General features: G+C 46.0%; 2 protein-coding genes across 2 annotated transcripts in view; one reads left to right on the plus strand and one right to left on the minus strand.

Moving 5' to 3' along the window:
- Positions 1 to 18,322, minus strand: part of SUB1 (SUB1 regulator of transcription) — a 484,727-nt gene that overhangs the window by 202,049 nt on the left and 264,356 nt on the right. The gene's annotated exons all lie outside the window — the stretch shown is intronic.
- The window catches only part of MTMR12 (myotubularin related protein 12), a 71,424-nt gene continuing 59,059 nt past the window's right edge, over positions 5,958 to 18,322 (plus strand). The window contains exon 1 of the mRNA XM_082724485.1: positions 5,958 to 6,211. Coding sequence (XP_082580611.1) covers positions 6,131 to 6,211 — 81 coding nt within the window. The 5' untranslated portion in view covers positions 5,958 to 6,130. The remainder of the gene's footprint in view (positions 6,212 to 18,322) is intronic.

Here is an 18,322-nt window from a genome sequence, read left to right on the forward strand (position 1 = left end):
GGCTCAGCTGGTTAAGTAACTGACTCTTGATTTCTCAGGTCATAATCTCAGGGTCCCAACTGAGCCCCTTGAGTTGAACCCCAACTGAGTGGGGCTCCACACTTACAGGGAGTCTGCTTGAGGCTTCTCTCTCTCTCCCTCCCCACTCTGCCCCTCCCCCTGCTCATGTTTTCTTTCTCTCTAAAATAAATAAATCATTTTGTAAGAGTATACAGTGAAAACTCTTCTTTCAATCTTTCTTCCAAATACCACGTTCCCCCTCTAAAAACAATTGATGTCATAGTTCCTTTTATTTCTATCTAAATGCAAGGACATAGGCATATACAGTATTTATTTCTACTTTTGTACACAAATGGTAGCCTATTCTGTCTACTGTTTTGCCCCTTGCTTTGATCACGGACTATGTAACAACATGTAACAATGTAATAACTGTGTATTCATTAATTTATTTAATCCTCACAACAATCCTAGGAGGTAGATGCCGTCATAATCCTCATAACCCTCAGTTTAAATATTTTTAAAGTTTATTTATTTAGTGGGCGCCTGGGTGGCTCAGTGTGTTAAGCCTCTGCCTTCGGCTCAGGTCATGATCTCAGGGTCCTGGGAGAAAGCCCCACACTGAGCTCTCTGCTTGGGAGGGAGCTTGCTTCCCCCCACCCTCTGCCTGCCTCTCTGCCTACTTGTGATCTCTCTCTGTGTCAAATAAATAAATAAAATCTTTTTTTTTTAAAGTTTATTTAGTAATCTCTACACCCATTGTGGGGCTCAAATGCATGACCCTGAGATCAAGAGTCTCATGCTATCCAGACTGAGCCAGCCAGCCTCCTCCATGACCCTCATTTTATAGGCAAGAAAACTGAGACCTAAGCAGATAAATGCCTAATTGAAAGTCACACACCTATGAATTGCTGGAGCCAGGTGCTTGAAACCAAGCACCTAACCCCAGAATATTTACCAAAATTTTATAGCCTCCACTTAAAAACTTTTTCATTCTTTTTTACAGTTCCATAGTATCCCACTCTATGGCTGTGCCTTAATTTATTCAACCTATCCCTGCTGATGAGCCTTTAGACTTTTCCAAACTTCCACTGTTACAAAGTTGCTACAATGAGTAGGCTTGGGTATATGGCATTTCACATGTGTATGGATGTATCTATAGGTTGCATATAGAAATGTATGTATGAAACTGTATGTTTCAGAAGTGAAATTATTGATACAGTTTTTGATGGATATTGCAAAGTTGCCCTCCTTATTGCTCCATCAATTTACCCCCATCCTCCCCCCACCCCTTAATGGGTGAGAATCTTTGTTTCTCCCCTCCTCACTAAAGTCTTACTTAATATTGTAGCATCCAATTCATGGTTAAATGCTAGTTATAAAGCAAACTATGCATGCCCTAGGGAACTTCTGACCTTATTTATTTATTTATTTACTTACTTATCGGGCTCCACCAGGAGAATGGAGCCCAATGCTGGGAGTGAACTCATGACCTTGAGATCAAGACTGAGCTGAGCTCAAGAGCCTGTCACTTAACTGACTGAGCCCCCCAGGTGCCACCCCCCAACCTTTTTTTTTTTTTTTTTTTTACCTTCCAGTCTTATTGGGAGAGGCTGGGAGACAAGTCAGAATGAGCCATTACTAAATCCTTATTAATGAAAAACCAATCAGGCCATGAACTTGTGTTCTGATGAGAATCAGATCATAGAGTAGGCTCACCAAGAACCCCTACCACGTGACCATCTTAAGTTGTGTGTTTTGTGGGGGAAGAAATTGCCAGAACATCCTTGTTTACAATTTCTGAGTCTCCCTAGCAGGCCCTCATATTGTAGTGCCACAAGATTGAGAATGATCCAAATGCTTCTTGATCCAGCTCTGTTACTCACCAACCTCACAGGAAGGTTGAAAGAGCCCTGACTGCGACAAGAGGCTAAGGATTTTCTATTTTAGGCGAAAGAAGAGGGTAAATCTTCAGATCCAGACCATTTGCTAAAACTGAAGTTGGGCAAGTGGCCATTCAATAACACGTGCCTCTTAGTCCTTGGATATTATATATATGCAATATAACATAATATATAAAATATGATACATAGTTGAACTCTTGCTTCCCCCCCACCTAATAATCAATTGCTGCCTGGGATGCTTTTCATCTGATTACATTTCACTCATCTAGGTGGCAATATTAAGTGAATTCCTACTGTGCACCCGCACAAGATAAAGATGAGCAAGACACACGGACAGGCTGCTTCCAGTGACTCCAAAGAAGAGGAAATGCAAATGTGGCCAGGCTAGGCCCAGCCATCCACCAGAGGCAGCCCTCTTTTTCAGAGTACGCTGTAGGTTTCACTTGTCTGTGGGAAGCACTGCCTTTGGTCGGGCACTTGTTTCTATGTGAGCTAAGATTTGTTCTTATTTATAATTCTCCAAGTAAGCTTAGGGCAGCATTAGGACAAAAGAGTGACTTTAACTACTGTGTGTAAATTAAAATATTTCAACGTCTAAGGGCTTCCATCTGTGTTTATTAATAGATGGAGAATTATTTGACCTCAGCATGACAGGAATTTTTCAATCAGTTGGGAGAGGCTCTCCCAAGGAGATCTGACCCACACCCTAAAGATTAAGAAAAAATATGCTGATAGCTGGAAAACCTTAAGAGCAAGATGGAAACAGATGGTAGTTTATATTCTCTGTGTATTTTCTTACTCTATATATTTCTCTATATATTTTCTTACTGCTTCTTAAAGAAAGCCTATTTTCTGTTGTTGTTGCTGTTTATGAGGCACGTGGCTGGCTCAGTCAGTGGAGCATGTGACTCTTCATCTCAGGGCCGTGAGTTCAAACCCCATATTGGGCATAGATCCTACTCAAAAAAAAAGAAAAAGAAAGAAAGAAAGTGTGGGTTTTCATCATTGAGTCTAAAGTGTCTCTGGAGGCAGCCAGCCTTTCCACTCTCTAAAACCTTTCCTTGCTTGCTGTATTGGCTGGTTTCCTGAGGGTGTATGAATGCAGTGGTTGTGTCCAGTTTCCAGAATGATCACACTGCAAACCAATTTGACTATAAATGGATGCTGAAGAGTAGGATAAAGTAATTATCATAACATGGGATGGCTTGAAGAGTGGGAAATTTCGTGTAGTTGATTAAAAATAAAAGCTGTTGGGCGCCTGGGTGGCTCAGTGGGTTAAGCCCCTGCCTTCGGCTCAGGTCATGATCTCAGGGTCCTGGGATCGAGTCCCGCATCGGGCTCTCTGCTCAGCAGGAAGCCTGCTTCCCTCCCTCTCTCTCTGCCTGCCTCTCTGTCTACTTGTGATCTCTCTCTGTCAAATAAATAAATAAATAAATCTTAAAAAAAAAATAAAATAAAAGCTGTTATTTCTAGTCCCAGGACTGGACTAGAAATATAACTTTGTTATACAAAGTTTGTTATAAAGTTTGTTATACAAAGTCCCACAGTTGGTTATTGGGAGAAGTCACTTTGCTTCTCCTTCTACAGTCTGGGGTGGGGGAGAGAGGCTAAATCATGTCCTGCTTGGTAGGATTGTACCAAGACAGCTGTCACCTTTTCAGTTCTTGTTGCTTCCTGGGCCATCACCTGGATCATCTTCAGGCTTCAGAACAATCCCCAACACCCTTGAGATAATTATCACTGCCATTGTCATCACCCTATGTAGAAACAGAGGCACTGAGACAAATACCTTGCTCAAAGACAGAGATCATAAAGGGCATGGGCAGGGCCAGCTACATAACTTACAGAGCTCAATGTCAAACGGAAATGTGGGGTTCTGGACAGGGACAGGGAAGTCAACTACTATTCCCACAGTGCGTGAGCGACCCCCAAGGAATTAGAACTGCTGTGCCTGGCCACATTTGGTACTGCATGGAGATAGGCAAGAGATTCCCACTAGTAGCCATGGCACTTCCAGTCTCCAGCAAGGATGGCCATATACCTCACCCAGGGACATAGGAAGAAGTGGGGTCAGGGGCTATGTTTGACCCTAATCATCTCCTAGTTGGTGTCCAGGCACCCATGGGGGTGAGAGGTGGGTGGCTGTGGTGGAGTGCAAGATTCCCTTCTCACTCCTTCCGAGCAGTGAGGTTGCTGCCCCAACAGAGTGGGCAGCAGTCATGGGATTGGTTTGGGGGACTGGCAAGGTGCCGGGGAATGAGCACCAGGGAAGAAGTAGGGGAGAAGATGGGAGGCAGAACTGTGTAGGAACTGAGGCCCCAAGACCCCTGGGCTTGCTCCATTGGCCCAACAAATTTCACTTAAAAAACATAAATTCAAGGGCCCCTGGGTGACTCCGTTGGTTGAGCGGCTGCCTTCGGCTCAGGTCATGATCCCCGACTTCCAGGATCGAGTCCCGCATCGGGCTCCCAGCTCCTTGGGGAGTCTGCTTCTCCCTCTGACCTTCTCCTCTCTCATGCTCTCTCTCACTCATTCTCTCTCAAATAAATAAATAAAATCTTTAAAAAAAACATAAATTCAAGATGAAATGATTAAGAAATTCAAGGTTGCAACTGCAGAGCATTAAACCCCAAATACTTCTAAGTGCCAGCCCTGTGTGACTGCACTAGTTGCATGTCCAAAAAGCCAACCCTGGCTATAGGTACCCAAACTAACATACTCTGGAAGAAAACCATAGAAATTCAAAGTCCTTTGAAAAGTAAGAAAGTAAAAATTTCTCCTGTCATTTCACTTTGAAAGTAATAGCTGCTGTGAAAGAGAGTGATATTTTAGTCTGAACAAATAACTTCGTTCCTCAACACCTCCCTGAAGAGTGTCTTTCTTTAATGGAGCCCGACTTGGCCTTCTCAAATAGAATCAACCGCTTTTTGTGCTCCTTCCTAATTTGCATAATCACAAAGTTAAGAACTGGGGCTTTGGAATCCGACAAACCTGGGTTGGAATCCTAGCTCCCTCAGTGACCAGTTGTGAGGCCCTGCCGAATTCCTTGCATCTATGGTCTCACCTGAAAACCAGGATAATTCTACTCTACTGGGGGTCCAGGCCCGTCATATTGATAGGCTTGACGAGGGCAACCGAACTGGAAAGGCGGCTACAGGACTTGTCTTGAAACTGTTTGCAAAAGTAAGCACATTCCTTTTCACTTAGATTGTAGGTTTATGTGGAGGGTTTTGGGAAGGACGCTCATGGAGATGAAGAGGGTAGAAAGCATTAGTCGCAGTGCCTGACACCGAAAAAATGAACTGCATGTATTTATCCGTCTTTAACACTAGACTCACTTTCTTGAGAGCGGGTCCTGTCTGACTCACTTGTGTCTAACACAATGCTTGGCACCAAATGTGAAATTAAAATGAATTTTCTTTGCTACTTTCGCTAAAAATGAGGATTTTATCAGTAACTCAAGAAAGTGGATAAAGTAAGTCTCTTAAGGGCTTTTGCTATTCTGTTATAACACAAAGAGACGAAAAAACAGCGGGAAAATGAGGTCGACAGGCCTTTTATGATCATTCAAACTTATTCCTAAGCGTCTGTTAACAATGATTGGTCTCATCTTTGCCTACATTTAAAGTAATAAACCTGGAGGTCATCAGTGTGGATCTGGAACTCATACAGCGGGTTCCTATACACCACACTTTTCAAAGTTTTAAACCAAAAAGGCAAGCAAGGGAAGAGAACCACACAAGCAAGGAACCTCACAACTTGGTGACCGTAGGATCGTTGGACGACAGCGACATTCTTGCTCTCCAATCGCCGGAGAGTCCGGAAAAAACAATCTCTGGATTGGTCAGAGGAAACATCTCTCCAGGTTCATTCAAGAAGTAGCTTAGCGCGGGGCTAGGCCGGCAGCGCCTTCTGCCCAATCAGAGGACGCATGAGGCGGGCTTTGCCGGAGCGGAGCCTATCCCCGAAGACGAATCTCTGCCCGTCGGATGCCGGCCGCGAGCGGAGGGGGCGTGGCCTCAGGCCACGGGCTCCCGACTCCCTGGGCCCGCGCGCGGAGTGGGCGGGGCGAGCGGTGTCAGCGGCGGAGCCGGATGCGGGCGTCGCCGCGGCCGCAGCGGCCCTGGGGATGGGCGGAGCCCCAGCCGCCAGTGCTGGTGGCCGCCGCCGCTGCCGATCCCGAGCGGCCGCCTCTGCTCCCTCGCGTCGCTGCTTCCTAGGGCGGCGGTATGCTGGGGAAAGGGGTAGTCGGCGGTGGCGGCGGCACCAAGGCGCCCAAGCCCTCTTTCGTGTCGTACGTGCGCCCTGAGGTGAGGGGGCGCCGCGCGGGCGGGGCGTCGGGCTGGAGCTGCCGGGGCGAGGGGCGCCGGGAGCCCCCTCCCCGCTGCGGGGAGGGCCGCGGGCGCTTCCTGTGCGTGTGCGGGAAGGAAGCCGGGCGGGGTGAAGCCCTCGGGGGACGCGTTGGGATCTCGCGCGGGCTGAGATGGGGACCTCCGGCGCGGGCAGGCAGGTGCCCGAGAGTCGGGCCCCGTCGCCGGCGGCCAGATGAAGGGGCCCAAGCCGGGTAGGTGCTGGCGGCCCGGGCCGCCGCTGCCTGCCTTGGCGTGGAGCTGGGGTCCCGGGCACCGCGGGAGCGGAAGGGCTGCGTGCTCCGGGCCCCGGTGGGGACCTGCCCAGAGCCCGCCGCCTGGGTGGGTCTGCCCTGCCCTTGGAATTTCTCAGTTCAGTCTTCAGAGCTCGCCTGTCTCAGCTGCGTGCTTGTAAAGGGGCCGTTTGATGCCGCTGGCGGGGTACCGTGTGCGGCCTCCCGCCTCCCATCAGCAAGCAGTGCGGCTCTCTCCCTTGTGAAGTCCCCTCTGTCATTGCTTCCCCCTTTCATTTCACCGCCTCTTGCCTTCCTCCTGGGGTTTTACGGTCAAGTTCATTCATTCATAAAATATTTTTTTGAGCTCCTACATTGTTCTGAACTCTTGGGATATACATCAGTGAACAAAACAAGAGATCCCTGCTCCCCTGGCGCGTATTTGAGGGAGAAGGGAGTAGACAATAAGTAAAATAAACACAAGTAAATGACATGGTTATATTAGAAGGTGCTAACTATCAGGGGAAAAGGAAAGGCACCATTTTCCTCCTTGGCACAGCGGCGCCTGAGCAGACTTGAAGGATGTTTGGGGTCTGAGGAAAGAGTCGTGCTGGTGGAGGGAAGTCTGGAGTGTTGGAAGAACATGAAGGAAGAAGCCTAGTAGGTGAGGGCAAGAGTCGTCGGAAACCAGGTTGGAGAGGTTAGAGCTTGTAGGCCATCGTGAGGACTTCTTGAGCAATAGTTCCCAATCCAGATGCCTAATGAGGTGCATTCTTATTTTGGATTCCTGAAGGTTTTTCCGGCTCCTCTCCCCAGTAGTTTAAGCAGCAATGTGCAGGAGCACTGTCGAACTCATGTCTTCAGCTGCCTTCCCAGTCTTGATCAGGGACTGTTTCTGTAAGACCACCTGAGGCTTGAAGCCTTCATACACGCATCTTCAAGTTCACAATGTGTGTGTTTTCACTAGTTGAGAATACTCTTGTAATGGGTTTTATTTTTAGTCCTAATTTGAAAATAAAAACTACTTCCTCCTTAGATCCTTGATAAGGAGGCAGGGTCATCTTGAATTTTCAACAGGCTTCCCTTGTCTTGTGGGTTAGTAATGTCGGTGTCTCTTTGTGTCTTTTTTGATTGAGCCCTTGCTGAAGTACAACTGATCTTTAACCTTTCCTGTTCAGGGAGATTAAACTACAAATGGAAAGTCTTCTGAAATGTGGCCAGAGTTCAAGAATGTTCAAATTTTTCATCCACCAAGTGCACATGTTGTAATTAGGCATGTTTTTCCTCTTTGCCCACAGTGCCTGATACATTTCCTTTGAGGGATAATTAGGGAAGGGGAGCGGTTCAGTCTCAAAAGGGTCACATTTTTCGCATCCTTATAGTTGGCAGTTTTGTTTTCTTGCAATGAAATAGTGCTGTGTAGGCACTATATTTCTTTGTTGTAATCTGTCTCTAAAAATATTTTGAACTGAGGGACGGGCTCTGACCTAAATTGCTTATAGTTCTTAAAAGATAAGGGTATGAGCGGGGTGAGAAAGCAGTTTGTTTTTAAATGTATAGCCTTTGGAAACTTCCACGTGAACACCTTTGAGGTGTAGCTTATACCTCTGAGAATACGGAGTCTGACAACTTCTTGGCTCACTCAGTAGGAGGAGTTCCTCAGAACACTTCTCTGGACTGTCATGTTTCTACTCCTTTCCTTCATACTGCTTTCATTTTTACTGCGTTTGGTGTATGTCTTCTTGTCACTTCTCTGCATGTGGTTTGCTTTTGTTAGCCGGAAAATCGAAGGTTTCTCGGGTGCCTTTCTGCTGATACATCACTGAGCTGCCAGAACAGTCTTCACACCTTACGATACAGCGATACCTGTGCCTGGTGATCAGCTTGTTCTTGGCTGATCAGATCTTGGAAGGCTCAACAGTGGTTTTCTTAAGTACACCAGAGTCTGTCAAGAGTCAGCACTTTGTGTTAGAAACAGTAGCGCTTTACTGGGTAAAGTAGTTGAAGAGGATGTTTTTAAAGACAATGACTTATTTTTTCTCTGTGATTAGAGAGGATTGACATCTGTCATTGATCCTGTGTCTGTGGATGTGCACATTAAAATCCTGAACTGTAGTTTAGGGCCTTTGGGCATGTTTTCTGAACTCTGACCAGAGGGTTACAACTCAGTAGAGCTTGTAAGGTGGAAGCCAATGGCTCTGGAAATCGAGGTGAATGGGAGGGAGAGAGCTGGGTCTTTCTTGGTGGTACCAGCCATCTCTTACTACCTCTAGAAACATCTCAGCATCACCATCCCAGCTTAGTCCCAGACAAGCAGTGTAAAGGACATTGTGCGTCTATGCAAGGGAATGCTAGGTGCTGAGCTCCCCTTCAGGGAGGCATTAGATTAGAGTTTGGAAGACAGATCCATTTTTCTTGCTAAATAAAACACTTGTTTGAATTATTATTTCAGAAGCTGTAAGTGTTCATTGTAGAAAAATAAGAAAATATAGATTTGCAAAGAATTTTTTAAAGAAAAATTGTAAGTAACTCAGAGTATACCCTGTCAGATATGTGTGTAGGTGTATGAATATGTTTTTGTAAAATAGGTTTAATACTGCAAATCATATTATTTTATAATCTGCCTTTTCAGCAGAAATTTGTATTGTAAATGTCTTTCCATATCTGTTGTTAGCCTATAATTTCATTTTAACTTATATCTGTTTTCCACAACAGAAACACCCACTGTGATGGGGAGACATTAGGTGGCACAAAGAACCAAAGAAAGCAGTGTGATTTTTTTTTTTAAGGGTTTTATTTATTTTGAGAGAGAGAATGTGTGCATGCACGTGAGAGGGTTGGGGGATGGGCAGAGGGAGAGAGAGTCTCAAGCAGGCGGCACACCCAGTGTGGAGCCCGACCTGGGGCTTGATCTCCTGACCCTGAGATCATGATCTGAGCTGAAATCAAGAGTCAGACGCTTAACTGGCTGAGCCACCCAGATGCTCTGTGATTTTTTTTTAAGTTTATTTATCATCATTTATCATGGGGCTCAAGCTCGAGGTCAAGAGTTGCATGTTTTACCAACTGAGGCAGCGCATCCCCTATTTGTAGATTTTTAGATTTGGGAGAGAATTTAAAGATAATCTACTTCACCACTGTACTCTTCCACTGTAATACAGATATGGAAATGAGGCCCTGCAAGGTTAAGTGTCCTACCCAGCGCCACAGGAGTATTGCAGTCCAGAGATAAGAACTGTCTCCGGAGCTAGCACTGTCTGTGGCTCAGACAGGCCCACAGGAGCTTGGGAAATGGATTCTTTGTACATGTGAGAAGAAAAAGCAAGAAAAGAAACGAAGATTGTTGGGGTGCCTGGGTGATTCAGTTGTTGAGTGTCTGTCTTCAGCTCAGGATCTGATCCCAGGATTCTGGGGTTGAGCCCCACATCGGACTCCCTGCTCCGCGGGAAGCCTGCTTCTCCCTCTCCCCCTGCTTGTGTTCCCTCTCTTTTTGTGTCTCGATCAATCAATAAATAAAATCTTAAAAAAAAAAAAAGAAAGATTGAGGAAGGGTAAAAAAACAAAATCCAGATTTAAGAACTTATTGTTTCTTTTCATTTATCCCTCAGGGAAAAGAATGTATTTGATTGCCTAATCTTCATTTATGGCCCTATCTTTTCATGGAGAGAAGTGAACTGATCTATGATCTTGTGTTTTTCCAAGAGATAATAGCTGGGGGTTTATATCAAAATAATACAGTGAATAATTACTAATATTTATTAGGCACTTCTGTGTCCCAGGAACTGTGTTATCTCATTTCATCCTTTCAACTCTCATATGCAGTGGATACTGTTACTTCCTTTTGTGTGTTTAGATGTGGAGAGACCCAGTAGTACCTTGCTCGGGGTCACAGCTGACAAGAGGTGGTGCCAGAATTTAAACTCGCACAGTCTCACTCCAGGGCTGTTCTTCTCTCCTTGAACTTATGAATGTGGTAATATTAGTGAAACTAATATTAGTGAAACATGCCTGTAGTCCTGACTGGCATTTACACACTAAAGTGCTTTCTCATTCATGGTCTCTAGTGGCAGTTTCCTTCTTGGTTCCTGTTAGCTTCTCCAGCAGGTGACTGTGAGCGAATACAGGGCCCCTTGGAGATACAGCTAATTCATTCAGCAGATATTTACTTAGCACCTGCTGGTACCAGGCACTATTCTAGATGCTGGGGCTACAGAGCAGATGAAATGATTGAGATTGTTTTTTGGTGGAACACTACTATATTGGATCACTGACTTTGATGACTTAGATGGATCCGTGACTAGAAGGCGTTGCTTTGTCCTAAAACAGACTTCTTTGCTCAGACCTAGCAATAAAAAATGCCTTTAAAAGCAAACTCTAGATCCATCACTTTTTTAAAGACTCTAACTTTTTTCCACTCCAAACTAATTTTTCTGATGGAAGAGTTTTCTCCTGGAGCTCAGAGGTCATTGACAGCGATTTAAAGGACATCAAAAAAAGAAAAAAAAGGACATCAAAAGTTCTTCCTAAAATGATCACTTTCTTAGCTGTGGCTTTAGCCTGATGATCTCTCCAAAGCTTCCTCTTTTTCTCTCCTGCATGTGCTTCCTGCGGCATCTCCCTGGATCCTCTCCAGTACCACTCAACTTCTGCAGATGGAGCATCCGAAGATGTCATGAGGCTATGTCAAGAGACACTTCCTGCAGTCTGATCAAGCAGCTGCCACACAGGCACCCTCGGTCTTAGAACCCGATGCTCTTCTGCACCCCACTTCCCTCTGATGTTAAAACCAGGGCTGCCATCAATAGCTTAGGCTGAGGACAACCCATACTTAAAATTTAAAGTTCTAGATTTTTCTCGGAACATCTTTAACAGGATGTTTGATATTCTTGGAAGACTTCCACATTAAACTATCTTTTGTGACAGTGTTCCTTAGTGAAAATTTGATTTTTCAGAGGCTAAAGCTTTTAATTTTTTTTTTTTTTTAATTTTCCTTATGTTTGGGGTGGGGGTGAGGGTGAGGGGCAGAGAGAGAGAGAATCCCAAGCAGGCTCCATGCATGGTGCAGCTTGATCTCATGACCCTGAGATCATGACCTGAGCCAAAATTGAGTGGGTTGCTTAACCAGCTGAGCAACCCAGGTGCTCCAACCAAAGCTTTTTTTTTTTCTTTCTTAATTTATTTATTTTAGAGAGAGAGCACATGTGCCTGCGTAGGCAGGGAGGGGCAGAGGGAGAGAGAAAAACCCAAGCCAACTCCTCGCTGAGTGTGGAGCCTGATGTGGGGCTGGATCCCACTACCCCAAGATCCCAGCCCAAGCTGAAACCAGCAGTTGGATGCCCATCCGGCTCTGCCACCCAGGTGCCCCCAAAGCTTCATTTTAATCACCTTAAAAGATGTATATTTATTTTTATGATAAAGACAATATTAAAAAAAGACAATATAGCAAAGTTTTAAACATCAGAAGTTAGAAAAATAAAATCACTGTCAGTTATGCTACCTTAACCAAAGCAGTTAGTTACACTGTTTAGTATGTTCTTGCTTTGTCCGTGGGTGTACCTTATGGTTTCAAGCATAATATCTATGAAGATGTGTAACCTGAATGTGGTTGTCAGCTTTGAAGGTAGTACTGCCGACCCCTCCCGGTAGAGCGTGCACCTTGAGTTGTTTTCCTAGCAGGAAACCACCCTTAGTGTCTCCTGCGTTACGCTTGTGACTTCTGACCCAAACACTGGGTTTGCAGTTTAATGAATCATTTAAAATAAACCTCTTGAGGGGTTCTTGGGTGGCTCAGTTGGCTGGGTATCTGCCTTCCGCTCAGGTCATGATCCCAGGCCGTGCAGCCTGTTTCTCTTCTCCCTCTGCCTGCCACTCTGCCTACTTGTGCTCTCTCTCTCTCTCTTTCTGTCAAATAAGTAAAATCTTAAAAAATAAAAAATAAAATAAACCTCTTGAGAGAGGTTGGGAGGTAGCATTGAACTATAATTCTTTTTTTTTTTTTTAAAGATTTTATTTCTTTATTTGACAGAGAGACAGTGAGAGAGGGAACACAAGCAGGGAGAGGGAGAAGCAGGCTTCCCACTGAGCAGGGAGTTGGACGCCAGGCTCCATCCCAGGACCCTGGGATAATGACCTGAGCCAAAGGCAGCTGCTTAGCGAGTGAGCCACCCGGGCACTCCTGGAATAATTCTTATAATCTCTCATCTTCTGTTGCTTTGGGAGAATGAGGAGGGGAGGTAAAAATGGAGAGGGGCTCTGAAATGGAATGAAGCTGCCCAAGAGCTGGAAGGACCACAGGGCCTCCTCCTTTCCATAGTGTCCTCTACTTGCCTCCAGGGTGCAACTCAAGGGAGAGCAAACTCCAGGAGAGCAAAAAGGACTGAGGCCAGTCCTTTAAGCCTTGGTTGTATTTCTTCCTGGAAAATGAGAAGAATAATACCATCTGATACGTAGGTATGAACTGGTGTGCACATTAAATGTGATTATGCGAATCCTTAGAGTATTCGGCGCATGGTTGGGCTTCAGTAGATGTGGGCTACTGTGATTGTTCAGAAGTTGTGGGTCAGGGCCATTTGGATGGCTTCAGAAAGTGCTTAATCATTAATCTTAGAATACAGAAATCTTTCCCAGCCAAGGTACCAATGAAAGTGATATATTTAGTTGTTGGGGTTGTTGCCATGGTATCATGACTGGAAAGTTCACTGTGTGGTAACTCTTTCTTAGAGTATTTTTCACTATCTCTAAAAGTTTCTTTTCCTCTTTTCTTTGTTCCTTTATACATTTGAGAATGATTTGATTATACTTAAAATTCCAACCTAATGAGAGCACTTACTTGTTGACTTTTTTCATTGTTAATATTTGGCCTTTGACATTTTGCTAGTTTCATTCTGTGGACCCGTTTTCCCTCTTCCTTCATTTCCTTTTTTTTTTTTTTTTCCTTTTAAGTAACCTCTGTCCCCAACATGGGGCTTGAACGCGCAGCCCTAAGATAAGAGTTCTGGCTCTCCTGACTGAGCCAGTTAGGTGCCCCAATTGCCCCTCATTTCTTTCTTTTTTTTTTTTTAATGTATTTTATTTGTTTATTTGACAGAGAGCTAGAGAGAGAGAGAGAGCACAAGTAAGCAGAGCAGCAGGGAAAGGGGGAGAGAGAGAAGTAGGCTCTCTGCTGAGCAGGGAGCCTGATGTGTGGCTTGATCCCAGGATCCAAGCCGAAGGCAGCCGCTTAACCAACTGAGCCACCCAGGTGCGTAGGCCAAATTTTGTCCATTTAGCATGTCTGCTCAATGATTTACTTAAGATATGAGTAAGTAAAATCAAATTGCCACCCATGCACCCCTAAGATTTTATTTTTAAGTAATCGCTACAGCCAGTATGGAGCTCCCACTCAGAGCCCCCAGATTCAGAGTTGCGTGCTATACCAACTGAGCCAGGCAGACACCCCAGTCTACCTTTCCCTTTGACAGATTGCCACCCCCTGTTTCAGACAATGGTCCTGAGCTGCTGGGCTTTTTGCTTTTCTCGATAAGAGAGTTCTAAAATTCCCGAGGATACCTTAAAGGGAGTGAGCCCGGTTTTTGGCTGTAATTCCTGTTTTGCTTTAATCTCTTGAGATCTACTCCCCAGTGTGATATTTACATCTCATAGTTTCTCCTTCCCCTGTACCAGGGGATGACTGTCCTCCCGGCAGGCCTATTTTGAACATGGGAAGAAATACCCGTGTCTGCGCAGCTCAGGACCAGTCAGCAGGGGATCCGCAGCAACAGCTAGATGCAGTCAGTAGTAGTATGAACTTGAATTGGGAGAATTACTGATTGTGGAGCTACCATTTGCTCTGTGTCGGAATTAGGAATGCAGAAAAACAGTCTGTGCTCTCAGGAGGCTCCTACCCTGTGGGAGAGACAGCAGGTCCGCAGAGGGCCCTAGTGCCCAGAGGTGGGTGCTGCCTGGTTACGGAGGAGGAGCGCACAGAAGGCCTCTGCGAAACCCGCGGTAGCATCTGAAGGCTGTGGAGGGCTCAGAAAGGGCAGTGTGAGAGGGGGTGCTAGTGTGGGGAGGAGGGGGTGTTGCAGTGGGCAGGCAGGAGCGCCAGCGAGAGGCGCACAGCATGTCGGGACCAGGTGGTCGGAGCATCTGTCTCATACCTTACGTAAGGCGTGCTGGGGGTGCGTTGGAGCTGAGTCCTGAACAGAGGAATCCGAGGGCTGCTGCTTGGACACGCAGGATTGTTTTCTGCTGTGATTGCTCCTTTACCGTCAAGTCAGTCTGGCCCTTTGTGAGGCTGCGGGCATCTTCTCCTTTGCCCCTGGTTCCTCCTGCTCTGGGGCCCTGGAGAAGCTCCTGCTCCGAAGCTTTGAGCTCCTCACTGGCTATACAGCTGACCTAGTATTTATGTAGCAGTTGGAGGGGGGCGGGTGGTGCACAGAAGGCAAGGCCATGTGTTTTTGCAGCTGCTGTTCGTCACATCAGTTAACTGAAATGATGAGATTTGGACAGCCCTGCAGTTGCCACCTGCTACCTTCTCTAGCACTCACACACATTCCAGTGCTGCCCTCTTTACTTGCAACGCCATGTGCTTGTTAGGAGCACAGCTTTGGAATTAGAGCCCTGCTGCTTGCTGCGTGTATTTGGTCTGGGTATTCGCCTTTTCTGAGCCTCGGTTTCCTCATCTATGAAATGGCAAAAAAAAAAAAAAAATAGTAGTATTTAGTTCCTTTTTAAGATTGTTGTGTTTTTTTTTTTTTAAAGATTTTATTTATTTATTTGACAGAGCACAAGCAAGGGGAGCAGCAGGGAGAGGGAGAAACAGGGCTCCCCGATAAGCAGGGAGCCCAGTGCAGGTCTCCATCTTGGGACCCCAGGAACATGAGCTGAGCTGAAGGCAGACACTTAACCGACTGAGGCTCCCAGGGGCTCTTGTTGTTAGTCTTAATTGAGGCAATCCACAGAAAGTTATTAACACAGTACCCAACATGTAGCAAACGCTCATTAAGCGTGAACTGTGGTTGTTACTACTCTTTACCCCAGAAGCTGCCACAGTGTGTGTGTTTGCATGTTGTTTGGGCCACCAGTGCAGGTCCCCATAGTGGTAAGATTTCCTCCATTCCCCTGTAGCATTGTTCTTTTTTAATCATTTTTTAAAAGATTTTATTTATTTATTTGACAGAGATCCAAGTAGGCAGAGAGGCAGGCAGACAGAGGAAGAAGCAGGTTCCCCGCGGAGCAGATAGCACGATACGGGGCTCGATCCCAGGACCCTGGGATCATGACCTGAGCCGAAGGCAGAGGCTTTAACCCACTGAGTCACCGAGGTGCCCCCGTAGCATTGTTCTTCCCTTGCATTCTCAGAGGCCTTTTTTCAGGACTGTGTCCTACCTGCAGCGGGTGCCTTTCTTGATCCACCCAGAGGGCATCCCCTCCTGCACAGCTTTCTTTTTCAGTGAGCTCTTCCATGGATTCCTACTCTGTCCTCTTCTTATAATGTTTTCTCTTGTCTTGGGGATGTCCAGGACAACCTGGGGTTTGGGCAGCATATTATGTCCTGGGCTTTATTGTCACAGGAGGCTCCCATCATTCCAGTTCGGCTTTCTTCTTTTTATTTATATATTTTTAAGATTTCATCTATGTGTTCGAGAGGGAGAGATAGAGTCCACATGTAGAGGGAGTAACAGGCAGAGGGAGAAGCAGGCTCCTGGCTGAGCAAGGAGCCTGATGCCAGGCTCCATCCCAAACCTGAACCGAAGGCAGACGCTTAACCAACTGAGCCACCCAGGGATCCCGTGGCTTTTTTCTTTCAAAATTAGCCTTCCCCGCTGCTGCCAGCGACCCCTTCTTTCCCCGGCCAGCCAGTTGTACTCCAAACAGTTTCTGGGGTTCCCTTGTGAGTGGCCTTTTTGCTTGTCTGTCTGTATTTCTATTCATTCTGCCCGCCCTGCTAGCATCTCGTGTGCTAGGAACCGCAGACTACAGCTGCTCAGCTGGTCTCTCCCTCTGCCCGAGTCACCCTGCACACCTCGGCCAGGCTCCTGCTGGGCGCGGCCTTCATGTGTCATTTTCCTATTTCAGAGTCCTCCTGTCCGCCTGCCTCCTCCCCAAATGTTAACACCCTTTCCAGACTCACTGCAGATTCCTTTTCTCTTCTGCTTTGTTGAAAGAGTGTTAGCTTGCATTTGGGAGGCCAGTGCTCTGCTCATTTCTGTGTGACTTTGAGGGAGCCCCCTTTAGCTCTTTGGCTCATTTTCTGATTCATACAGTTGGCTTAGGCAAGTGCTTTCAAACCTGTTTGCACAAAGGGACGCTGGGTGGCACAGTCGGTTGTGTTGGGCTGTTGGTTGCGGTGCTGGTCATGATCTCTGGGTGGTTGGGTTGAGCCCCGAGTGGAGCACCGCGGCAGGCTCTGCGCTCAGCGTGGAGTCTGCTTGAGATTCTCTCTCCCTCTGCCCACTCCCCACCCCCACCCTTGCACATGCCCTCCCTCTCCCTCAAATAAATCTTTTTTTTTTTAAATATTTTATTTATTCGTTTGAGATTCATTTGAGATGATTCTTGAGATTAAGAGTCATTCATGCTTCTTGACAGGAATCACTTTAACAGATGACTGCTGGGGCATAAAGACCAGCAACCACACTCGCGGCCGACCACAGCTCTGCACCTCAGCCATCCAAATCACTCTCCAGCAGAAATAAAAAAAGAGCCTCAGAATGATGCTCCCACCAGCTACTGCTGGGGGATAGGGGGTAGGGACAGGATGGTTGGGTTATGGACATTGGGGAGGGTATGTGCTATGGTGAGTGCTGTGAAATGTGTAAGCCTGATGATTCACAGATCTGTACCCCTGGGGCAAACAATACATTATTTGTTAATTAAAAAAAAAAAGCATGAATGAGTAATACTTCACTGCCATTCAGTGAATGAGGAACTGTCATACTAGACTGAGGGATTTAATTTGAGCCTTAGTGAGCAGTTACTTTCTTCCTTTTAAAAAAATCTGAGGTAAGGGGAAAAAAAGCAGTCTAAATATGCAAGAAAGGATTTAGAATGGGCACATGAGTATTTCTCAGTTGTTAGGGTAATGCACTATTAGAGGCTATTTCCTGTTTCCCTGTCCTGAACACTTGTTAGAATTGAAAGGGTACTTGATGATATTATTTTGTAATAGGGAAAAAGTTTTGTTTTTAGATTTTATTCATTTATTTGACAGACAAGCAGGAGGAGTGGGGGAGGGAGAAGCAGGCTCCCTGCTGAGCAGGCGTCCTGATGTGGGGCTCATGGGCATTGCCTGGGATCATGACCTGAGCCGAAGGCAGATGCCCAATGACTGAGCCACCCATACGCCCCAGGAAAAAAGTTTAAGATCGGTAGTTACCTAGGGCTAGGAGTGGGGTTGGAGGGTTGGCATCAGGGAGAATGCTAATGGTACTATGCTGATGAGTACCATGTTTCTTTTAGGTGTGATGAAAATACTCTAAAATTGGTTGTGGTTATAGTTGTTGTACAACTGTAGTACAACTCTGAATATACTAAACACCATTGAATTGTGCACTTTATTTTATTTTTTTAAAGATTTTTATTTATTTGTCAGAGAGAAATCACAAGTAGATGTAGAGGCAGGCAGAGAGAGAGAGAGGGAAGCAGGCTCCCTGCTGAGCAGAGAGCCCGATGCGGGACTCGATCCCAGGACCCTGAGATCATGACCTGAGCCGAAGGCAGAGGCTTAACCCACTGAGCCACCCAGGCGCCCTGTGCACTTTATTTTTTAAAGATTTTATTTATTTATTTGACAGAGGAATAGAGCCAGAGAGCACAAGCAGAGGGAATGGCAGAGGGAGAAAGGGAAGCAGGCTCC

Source organism: Mustela nivalis (genome assembly GCF_964662115.1).
Source record: "Mustela nivalis genome assembly, chromosome: 3".
Lineage (NCBI taxonomy): Eukaryota > Metazoa > Chordata > Mammalia > Carnivora > Mustelidae > Mustela > Mustela nivalis.